General features: G+C 38.7%; 1 protein-coding gene across 50 annotated transcripts in view; it reads left to right on the forward strand.

Moving 5' to 3' along the window:
- The window catches only part of LOC110965252 (cGMP-dependent protein kinase 1-like), a 60418-nt gene that overhangs the window by 25681 nt on the left and 20790 nt on the right, over nt 1-13947 (forward strand). For all 50 annotated transcript variants that reach the window (XM_051939366.1, XM_051939354.1, XM_051939359.1 and 47 more), the window contains exons 5-7: nt 2675-2738; nt 2814-2891; nt 10275-10369. In XM_051939366.1, the coding sequence (XP_051795326.1) occupies nt 2675-2738; nt 2814-2891; nt 10275-10369 (237 nt within the window). The remainder of the gene's footprint in view (nt 1-2674; nt 2739-2813; nt 2892-10274; nt 10370-13947) is intronic.

Below are 13947 nucleotides of genomic sequence, written 5' to 3' on the forward strand. Positions count from 1 at the left end.
TTCTAACATCTGTAGGTCATTCTAACATCTGTAGATCATTCTAACATCTGTAGATCATTCTAACATCTGTAGATCATTCTCACGTCTGTAAATCATTCTAACATCCTTAGATCATTCTAACATCTGTAGATCATTCTAACATCTGTAGGTCATTCTAACATCTGTAGATCATTCTAACATCTGTAGGTCATTCTAACATCTGTAGATCATTCTAACATCTGTAGATCATTCTAACATCTGTAGATCATTCTCACGTCTGTAAATCATTCTAACATCCTTAGATCATTCTAACATCTGTAGATCATTCTCACATCCTTAGATCATTCTCACGTCTGTAGATCATTCTAACATCCTTAGATCATTCTAACATCTGTAGATCATTCTAATGTCTGTAGATCATTCTAACATCTGTAGATCATTCTAACATCTGTAGGTCATTCTAACATCTGTAGATCATTCTCACATCCTTAGATCATTCTCACGTCTGTAAATCATTCTAACATCCTTAGATCATTCTAACATCTGTAGATCATTCTAATGTCTGTAGATCATTCTCACATCTGTAGATCATTCTAACATCTGTAGATCATTCTAACATCTGTAGATCATTCTAATGTCTGTAGATCATTCTCACATCTGTAGATCATTCTAACATCTGTAGGTCATTCTAACATCTGTAGATCATTCTAACATCTGTAGGTCATTCTAACATCTGTAGGTCATTCTAACATCCTTAGATCATTCTAACATCTGTAGGTCATTCTAACATCTGTAGATCATTCTAACATCTGTAGGTCATTCTAACATCTGTAGGTCATTCTAACATCTGTAGATCATTCTAACATCTGTAGGTCATTCTAACATCTGTAGATCATTCTAACATTCTCAGATCATTCTAACGTCTGTAGATCATTCTCACATCTGTAGATCATTCTAACGTCTGTAGATCATTCTAACATCTGTAGATCATTCTAACGTCTGTAAATCATTCTAACATCCTAAGATCATTCTCACATCTGTAGATCATTCTAACATCTGTAGGTCATTCTAACGTCTGTAGATCATTCTAACATCTGTAGATCATTCTAACATCTGTAGGTCATTCTAACATCTGTAGATCATTCTAACGTCTGTAGGTCATTCTAACATCCTTAGATCATTCTAACATCTGTAGATCATTCTAACATCCTTAGATCATTCTAACATCCTTAGATCATTCTAACGTCTGTAGATCATTCTCACATCTGTAGATCATTCTAACGTCTGTAAATCATTCTAACATCCTTAGATCATTCTAACATCTGTAGATCATTCTAACATCCTTAGATCATTCTAACGTCTGTAGATCATTCTCACATCTGTAGATCATTCTAACGTCTGTAGATCATTCTAACATCTGTAGATCATTCTAACGTCTGTAAATCATTCTAACATCCTTAGATCATTCTAACATCTGTAGATCATTCTAACATCCTTAGATCATTCTAACGTCTGTAGATCATTCTCACATCTGTAGATCATTCTAACGTCTGTAAATCATTCTAACATCCTTAGATCATTCTAACATCTGTAGATCATTCTAACATCCTTAGATCATTCTAACGTCTGTAGATCATTCTCACATCTGTAGATCATTCTAACGTCTGTAGATCATTCTAACGTCTGTAGATCATTCTAACGTCTGTAGATCATTCTAACATCTGTAGGTCATTCTAATCTCTGTAGATCATTCTCGCGTCAGTAGGTCATTTTAACATCTATACATCATTCTCAGGTCTGTAGATCATTCTTGCGTCTGTAGATGATTCTAACATCTGTAGATCATTCTAACGTCTGTAGATCATTCTCGCGTCTGTAGATCACCATGCAACAAACAACCAACAACCTAGATATTAATGCACTGAACCATCAGAACCTTGATATTAGTGAACTAAAATGGCAAAAAATAGAAACCTTCAATACCTATACCACATGTTACTGTATTTTTGTTCACATACGAGTACTTTCAAAATAAAAGTGCAGAATACATTACTTCTAAATTGGTTACTTAATGTTACACGTAACTATGAGATTAATCGTGCTTAAAATTTTTAATCTTTGCCCAGCAGTAACATAAAACTAACAAATATAAACATAATAAACATAGATATAATAAATCTAAATGTTGTTTGGTCTGGAGACAGTGTCCCTGAGGAAAAGACAGGAGGCAGAGCTGGAGGTAGCAGAACTGAAGATGCTGAGGTTCTCTTTGGGAGTGACCAGGATGGATAGGATCAGGAATGAGGACATCATAGGGACAGCACATGTTAGAGGCTTTGGAGATAAAGTCAGAGAGGCCAGACTGAGATGGTTCAGACATGTCCAGAGGAGAGAGAGTGAATATATTGGTAGAAGGATGCTGAGTTTCCCACTGCCAGGCAGGAGGCCTAGAGGAAGACCAAAGAGGAGGTTTATGGATGTGGTTAAAGAGGACATGAAGGTAGTTGGTGAGAGAGAAGAGGATGCAGCAGACAGGGTTAGATGGAGGCAACTGATTCACTGTGGCGACCCCTGAAGGGAAAAGCCGAAAGGAAAAGAAGAAGAAGAAGAAGATAATAAATCTAAATCTAATCAATATCAATCTATTAAATCTAAATTTGATCGATCTCAATGTAATGCTGGTGTTTCTCTGCAGTGTTCCAACCTTCCAGGGCCTCGCTGAGGAAACTCTTAGTAAACTAGCCGACGTCATGGAGGAGGTGAGTCCTTTTCCTCTTCTTCTGTGGTGGATCAGCTGCTGCAGGTCATCCAATCAGACGCTGCTCTGTGTTTAGACTCACTACGAGGACGGAGATTACATCATCAGGCAGGGGGCCCGAGGAGACACCTTCTTCATCATCAGTAAGGGCAAGGTGGGATCAACACCAGGGATCGGTCCAATCACCACCTAATACACACTACTACACACTACTACACACTACTACACACTACTACACACTAATACACACTACTACACACTAATACACACTACTACACACTAATACACACTACTACACATTAATACACACTACTACACACTACGACACACTACTACACACTACTACACACTAATACACACTACTACACACTAATACACACTAATATACACTACTACACACTAATACACACTACTACACACTACTACACACTAATACACACTAATACACACTACTACACACTAATACACACTACTACACACTACTACACACTACTACACACTAATACACACTAATACACACTACTACACACTAATACACACTACGACACACTAATACACACTAACACACACTACTATACACTAATACACACTAATACACACTAATACACACTACTACACACTACTACACACTAATACACACTAATACACACTACTATACACTAATACACATTAATACACACTAATACACACTAATACACACTAATACACACTACTACACACTACTACACACTACTACACATTAATACACACTACTACACACTAATACACTCTAATACACACTACTATACACTAATACACATTAATACACACTAATACACACTAATACACACTACTACACACTAATACACACTACTACACACTACTACACACTACTACACACTAATACACACTAATACACACTACTACACACTAATACACACTAATACACACTACTACACACTAATACACACTACTACACATTAATACACACTACTACACACTAATACACACTAATACACACTACTACACACTACTACACACTAATACACACTAATACACACTACTACACACTAATACACACTACTACACATTAATACACACTACTACACACTAATACACACTAATACACACTACTACACACTAATACACACTAATACACACTACTACACACTACTACACACTAATACACACTAATACACACTAATACACACTACTACACACTAATACACACTAATACACACTACTACACACTAATACACACTAATACACACTACTACACACTAATACACACTACTACACACTACTACACACTACTACACACTAATACACACTACTACACACTACTACACACTAATACACACTAATACACACTACTACACACTAATACACACTACTACACACTAATACACACTACTACACACTAATACACACTACTACACACTAATACACACTAATACACACTAATACACACTAATACACACTACTACACATTAATACACACTACTACACACTAATACACACTACTACACACTAATACACACTAATACACACTAATACACACTACTACACACTAATACACACTACTACACACTACTACACACTACTACACACTAATACACACTAATACACACTACTACACACTACTACACACAAATACACACTAATACACACTACTACACACTAATACACACTACTACACATTAATACACACTACTACACACTAATACACACTAATACACACTACTACACACTAATACACACTAATACACACTACTACACACTAATACACACTACTACACACTACTACACACTACTACACACTAATACACACTTCTCCACACTACTACACACTAATACACACTAATACACACTACGACACACTACTACACACTACGACACACTACTCCACACTTCTCCACACTACTACACACTAATACACACTAATACACACTACTACACACTAATACACACTACTACACACTACTACACACTAATACACACTACTACACACTAATACACACTAATACACACTACTACACACTACTACACACTAATACACACTACTACACACTACTACACACTACTCCACACTTCTCCACACTACTACACACTAATACACACTACTACACACTAATACACACTACTACACACTACTACACACTACTACACACTACTACACACTAATACACACTAATACACACTACTACACATTAATACACACTACTACACACTAATACACACTAATACACACTACTACACACTACTACACACTAATACACACTAATACACACTACTACACACTAATACACACTAATATACACTAATACACACTAATACACACTACTACACACTACTACACACTACTATACACTAATACACATTAAAACACAACACTACTACACACTAATACACACTAATACACACTACTACACACTACTACACACTAATACACACTAATACACACTAATACACACTAATACACACTACTACACACTACTACACACTAATACACACTACTACACATTAATACACACTACTACACACTAATACACACTACTACACACTAATACACACTACTACACACTACAACACACTAATACACACTACTACACACTACTACACACTAATACACACTAATACACACTACTACACACTACTACACACTAATACACACTAATACACACTACTACACACTAATACACACTACTACACACTAATACACACTACTACACACTACTACACACTAATACACACTAATACACACTACTACACACTAATACACACTAATACACACTAATACACACTACTACACATTAATACACACTACTACACACTAATACACACTAATACACACTACTACACACTACTACACACTAATACACACTAATACACACTACTACACACTAATACACACTAATACACACTACTACACACTAATACACACTACTACACACTACTACACACTAATACACACTACTACACACTAATACACACTACTACACACTACTACACACTAATACACACTAATACACACTAATACACACTACTATACACTAATACACACTAATACACACTAATACACACTACTATACACTAATACACACTAATACACACTACTACACACTAATACACACTAATACACACTACTACACACTAATACACACTACTACACACTACTACACACTAATACACACTACTACACACTAATACACACTACTACACACTAATACACACTACTACACACTACTACACATTAATACACACTACTACACACTAATACACACTAATACACACTACTATACACTAATACACATTAATACACACTAATACACACTAATACACACTACTACACACTAATACACACTACTACACACTTCTTCACACTTCTACACTCTACTACACACTAATACACACTAATACACACTAATACACACTACTACACACTAATACACACTACTACACACTACTACACACTTCTACACACTAATACACACTAATACACACTAATACACACTAATACACACCAATACACACCACTACACACTAATACACACTACTCCACGCTACTACACACTACTACACACTACTACACACTAATACACACTACTACACACTAATACACACTACTACACACTAATACACACTAATACACACTACTACACACTAATACACACGACTACACAGTACTACACACTAATACACACTACTACACACTACTACACACTAATACACGCTAATACACACTACTACACACTAATACACACTAATACACACTAATACACACTACTACACACTACTACACACTAATACACACTAATACACACTACTATACACTAATACACACTAATACACACTAATACACACTAATACACACTAATACACACTACTATACACTAATACACATTAATACACACTACTACACACTAATACACACTAATACACACTAATACACACTACTACACACTACTACACATTAATACACACTACTACACACTAATACACACTAATACACACTAATACACACTAATACACACTACTATACACTAATACACACTAATACACACTAATACACACTACTACACACTAATACACACTAATACACACTACTATACACTAATACACATTAATACACACTAATACACACTAATACACACTACTATACACTAATACACATTAATACACACTAATACACACTAATACACACTAATACACACTACTACACACTACTACACACTAATACACACTACTACACACTACTACACACTAATACACATTACTGCACACTAATACACACTAATACACACTACTACACACTACTACACACTTCTACACACTAATACACACTAATACACACTAATACACACCACTACACACCACTACACACCACTCCACACTACTACACACTACTACACACTACTACACACTAATACACACTACTACACACTACTACACACTACTACACACTAATACACACTACTACACACTACTACACACTAATACACATTACTGCACACTAATACACACTACTACACACTAATACACACTAATACACACTACTACACACTACTACACACTACTACACACTAATACACAATAATACACACTACTACACACTACTACACACTAATACACACTAATACACACTAATACACACTACTACACATTAATACACACTACTACACACCAATACACACTAATACACACTACTACACACTAATACACACTAATACACACTACTATACACTAATACACATTAATACACACTAATACACACTACTACACACTAATACACACTAATACACACTACTACACATTAATACACACTAATACACACTACTACACACTAATACACACTAATACACACTACTACACACTACTACACACTAATACACACTACTACACACTACTACACACTAATACACACTAATACACACTACTATACACTAATACACACTAATACACACTAATACACACTAATACACATTAATACACACTACTACACACTAATACACACTAATACACACTACTACACACTACTATACACTAATACACATTAATACACACTAATACACACTAATACACACTACTACACACTACTACACACTAATACACACTACTACACACTAATACACACTACTACACACTACTACACACTACTACACACTAATACACACTACTACACACTACTACACACTTCTACACACTAATACACACTAATACACACTAATACACACCACTACACACCACTACACACCACTCCACACCACTACACACCACTACACACCACTACACACTAATACACACTACTACACACTACTACACACTAATACACACTACTACACACTACTACACACTAATACACACTAATACACACTACTACACACTAATACACACTAATACACACTACTACACACTAATACAAACTAATACACACTAATACACACTAATACACACCAATACACACTACTACACACTACTACACACTACTACACACTAATACAAACTAATGCACACTAATGCACACTACTACACACCAATACACACCAATACACACTACTACACACTACTCCACACTTCTCCACACTACTACACACTAATACACACTAATACACACTACTACACACTACTACACACTACTACACACTAATACACACTAATACACACTAATACACACTACTACACATTAATACACACTACTACACACCAATACACACTAATACACACTACTACACACTAATACACACTAATACACACTACTACACACTAATACACACTACTATACACTAATACACACTACTACACACTAATACACACTAATACACACTACTACACACTACTACACACTAATGCACACTACTACACACTACTACACACTAATGCACACTACTACACACTACTACACACTACTACACACTAATACACACTACTATACACTAATACACACTACTACACACTACTACACACTACTACACACTACTACACACTAATACACACTACTACACACTACTACACACTAATACACACTACTACACACTACTACACACTAATACACACTACTATACACTAATACACACTACTATACACTAATACACACTACTACACACTACTACACACTACTACACACTAATACACACTACTACACACTACTACACACTACTATACACTAATACACACTACTATACACTAATACACACTAATACACACTACTACACACTACTACACACTAATGCACACTACTACACACTACTACACACTAATGCACACTAATACACACTACTATACACTAATACACACTACTACACACTACTACACACTACTACACACTAATGCACACTACTACACACTACTACACACTACTACACACTAATACACACTACTACACACTAATACACACTACTATACACTAATACACACTACTACACACTACTACACACTAATACACACTACTACACACTAATACACACTACTACACACTACTACACACTAATACACACTACTACACACTACTACACACTAATACACACTACTATACACTAATACACACTACTACACACTACTACACACTAATACACACTAATACACACTACTACACACTACTACACACTAATACACACTACTATACACTAATACACACTACTACACACTACTACACACTAATACACACTACTACACACTACTACACACTAATACACACTACTACACACTAATACACACTACTATACACTAATACACACTACTACACACTACTACACACTAATACACACTACTATACACTAATACACACTACTATACACTAATACACTAATACACACTAATACACACTACTATACACTAATACACACTACTACACACTACTACACACTACTACACACTAATACACACTACTACACACTACTACACACTAATACACACTACTACACACTACTACACACTAATACACACTACTATACACTAATACACACTACTATACACTAATACACACTACTACACACTAATGCACACTAATACACACTAATGCACACTAATACACACTACTACACACTAATACACAATAATACACACTACTACACACTAATACACACTAATACACACTACTACACACTACTACACACTACTACACACTAATACACAATAATACACACTACTACACACTAATACACACTACTACACACTACTGCACACTAATACACAATAATACACACTACTACACACTAATACACACTACTACACACTACTACACAATAATACACACTACTACACACTAATACACACTAATACACACTACTACACACTACTACACACTACTACACACTAATACACAATAATACACACTACTACACACTAATACACACTAATACACAATAATACACACTAATACACACTACTACACACTAATACACACTAATACACACTACTACACACTAATACACACTACTACACACTACTACACACTAATACACAATAATACACACTACTACACACTAATATACACTAATGCACACTAATACACACTAATACACACTACTACTACTGACCTGTTGACTCCGCCTCCTCACAGGTGAACGTCACTCAGGGGGATTCAGCCAATCAGGAGCCGATACACCTGAGAGAGCTCAGCAAGGGAGACTGGTTTGGAGAGAGAGCTCTTCAGGGGTAATACACCCTAATAACACACACTAATAACACACGCACATATTAAAAACGCACAGACACTAATAACACACACACACACACACACACACACACACACACACAGAGGAAGTGATGTCATCAGATGAGGTTCTTTATTGAAGTTTTGATTGACAGCCGGTCTTCAGTGTAAACGTCCATCTCTGTGAGGACCAGCGAGTGTTTCAGCTGCAGACTGATAACTTTAATGGTTCTACTTCCTGTTTCACTCGTTTCATTTACATTATTTACATTTTATATTTATAGATTTATAGATATGTAGCTTGGGAGGGACCAGACAAAGAGTGGTTCTGAAAACCCAGATGAAAACACAACAAGGAGAAGCTGCCACCTGGTCCAGGTTAGAGATACCAGGACCTCCTCCTGGATCCAGGTCTGGGGGAGGAACCTGAGCTGCAAAAGTTGGAGCAGTAATGGCTGGAAATAGCTGGACTCACCTCCACACACAGCAGGAGATCTGGAACCAGCATCCTAGAGAGAGGCTGGACTCTCTCCAGGAGACTCAGGCGCTTTGTTGGAGTTCTACCTGGAGAACCAGAGGGTCTCCTCTCTGAGTAAAAACTCTGACTGGTGTTGGTTCTTCTGCACCGAACAGAAGTTCAGAGGATTCAGAAGAGGTAACACCAGAAGACTTCATACTTCTCCTCGAGGATTCCATGGTCCTCCTGGAGGAGGTGTTTGTAAGGAACGATTTGATCTGAACCTGAGTGGTGTTTACTTGTTGGACTTGTGTTCTCGTCATGGACTGGTCAGAACAAACATCACGTTGGAGCAGAAAGTTCTCATCAGACCAGAGGTCCATGATGGACTTCATAGTTGTATCATCAGACCTGCAGCCGAATGTCTGAGACACTAAAGAGAGGATCAGAGCTGTCAGCTGATCTCCACCTGATGGACCTGATGGTAGACCTGATGGAGGACCTGATGGTGGACCTGATGGTGGACCTGATGGAGGACCTGATGGTGGACCTGATGGAGGACCTGATGGTGGACCTGATGGTGGACCTGATGGAGGACCTGATGGTGGACCTGATGGAGGACCTGATGGTGGACCTGATGGAGGACCTGATGGTGGACCTGATGGTGGACCTGATGGAGGACCTGATGGTGGACCTGATGGTGGACCTGATGGAGGACCTGATGGTGGACCTGATGGAGGACCTGATGGAGAACCTGATGGTGGACCTGATGGAGGACCTGATGGTGGACCTGATGGAGGACCTGATGGTGGACCTGATGGAGGACCTGATGGTGGACCTGATGGTGGACCTGATGGAGGACCTGATGGAGGACCTGATGGTGGACCTGATGGAGGACCTGATGGAGAACCTGATGGTGGACCTGATGGAGGACCTGATGGAGGACCTGATGGTGGACCTGATGGAGGACCTGATGGTGGACCTGATGGTGGACCTGATGGAGGACCTGATGGTGGACCTGATGGAGGACCTGATGGAGGACCTGATGGAGGACCTGATGGTGGACCTGATAGAGGACCTGATGGAGGACCTGCTGGTGGATCTGAACCTGTAGGGAGGTGAACTCGGATCGTCTGTGGGGTTTTCATCTCCCACCTATTCTATGATAACAGAACCATAAAATACAATAATTAAAGGTAGTAACACTGTTTTATTATTGGTTGGTTTGTTTGTGGTGTTCCTGGGATCTTTCTGCATGGAGTTTGCATGTTCTCCCTGTGCATGCGTGGGTTTTCTCCGGGTACTCCGGCTTCCTCCCACAGTCCAAAAACATGCTGAGGTTAATTGGTTACTCTAAATTGTCCGTAGGTGTGAATGTGAGTGTGATTGTGTGTCTGTATATGTAGCCCTGTGACAGACTGGTGACCTGTCCAGGGTGTCCCCTGCCTTCACCCGAGTCAGCTGGGATAGACTCCAGCACCCCCCATGACCCTAGTGAGGATAAAGTGGTGTATAGAAGATGGATGGATGGATGGATGGATGGATGGTTTGATTGTCTTGTTAAGAACATAAACACAGTTAATATTCCTGATTGTTCTATGTATTCTAAGAAAATATGTAGAAAAAAATTTAAATTCAGCACATGACAGCTCAGATGTCCCCCAGGGTCTGGACTGCACACGCTAAAAACACTCAGAATGGCCTCCATCTTGCTCAGTGTCCGTCTCTCCACCTCATCCTCCAATGTGTTCAATCCGATTCCAACCACAGAGCAGCTTTTTTAATCAGTTTGTTCAGACGCCTTGCATCCTTCTGTTTTATGCTGCCTCCCCAGCAGACTGCAGCATAAAACAGGACACTTGCTACCACAGACTGATAAAACATCTGCAGCATCTTACTGCACATGTCTAGTGATCGAAGTCTTCTGAGGCAATAAAGTCGGCTCTGGCCCTTTTTGTAGATGAAGTCTACGTTTGTAGACCAACTTATTATCAAGGTGGACACCTAAATATTTATATGATGTCACCATCTCGATGTCCACGCCACAAGTGTTCACTGGCTGAAGAGGGGGTTTGGATCTGCGTAAATCTATGATAATTTCCTTTGTCTTTGAGTAGCAGGCAGTTTTTGTGACTCCAGTCACTGAAGGCACTTATCAGATCTCTGTATTCAGCTTCATGTCCATTTCTGATACATGCCACGATAGCAGTGTCATCAGAGTATTTCTCAATGTGGCAGGACTCAGTGCTTGAAGTCAGATGTATACAGAGTGAACAGGAATGGAGCCAGGACTGTTCCTTGTGGAGCTCCAGTACTACTCATTAATGTCCCACAAACACAGTTCCCCAGCCTGACAAACTGTGGCCTTCCTGTCAGGTAATCTGTGATCCATGAAACACAGGGGGGATCCACTCCCATCTCTGTGAGCTTGTCTTTGAGGATGGTGGGTTGGATGGAGTTGAATGCATTTGAAAAATCAAAGAACATGATTTTCACATAAACTCCAGGTTCCTCCAGATGAGACAGGACACGGTGAAGCATGAAGAGGATGGCATCATCCACTCTAATGTGTTCTTTGTAAGCAAACTGCAAGGAATCGAGTTTGTCTTTGACCTCAAGCCTCAGTAGAGGTAAAACCAGCCGCTCCAGAGTTTTCATGATGTGTGAGGTCAGAGCAACAGGTCTGTAGTCATTTAGTTCAGCCGGACATTTGATTTTTGGTACCGGTACAATACAGGATGTTTTCCACAGAGCAGGCACCCGCCTCAGCTGTAGACTCAGGTTGAAGATCCAGTGGAGAGCAGTCTTGGACATACACCATCTGGGCCAGCTGCCTTCCCAGAGCAAAGTCTCTGAAGCTCCAACATCAGCCCTGTCTCTGTGACAGAGACGGATACAGGTGCTGGAACGGAAGTGGCTGCAGCTGTGGAGACATGTGTAGGAGATGGAGGAGAAGAAGGAGGAGCTATAGTGGGTATTTCCACATGTTGAAGAGAAGAAGGAGGAGCAGCAGTGGAAGTAGGTGTGTCCACAGTGTCAAATCTGTTGAAGGACAAGTTGAGTTCGTCAGCTCTTTCTACATCACCCACTATTGGCTCCCTCCTCTTTTTATTGTTGTGTCCA

This window comes from Acanthochromis polyacanthus, chromosome 19 (assembly GCF_021347895.1).
Source record: "Acanthochromis polyacanthus isolate Apoly-LR-REF ecotype Palm Island chromosome 19, KAUST_Apoly_ChrSc, whole genome shotgun sequence".
Taxonomy (NCBI): Eukaryota; Metazoa; Chordata; class Actinopteri; family Pomacentridae; genus Acanthochromis; species Acanthochromis polyacanthus.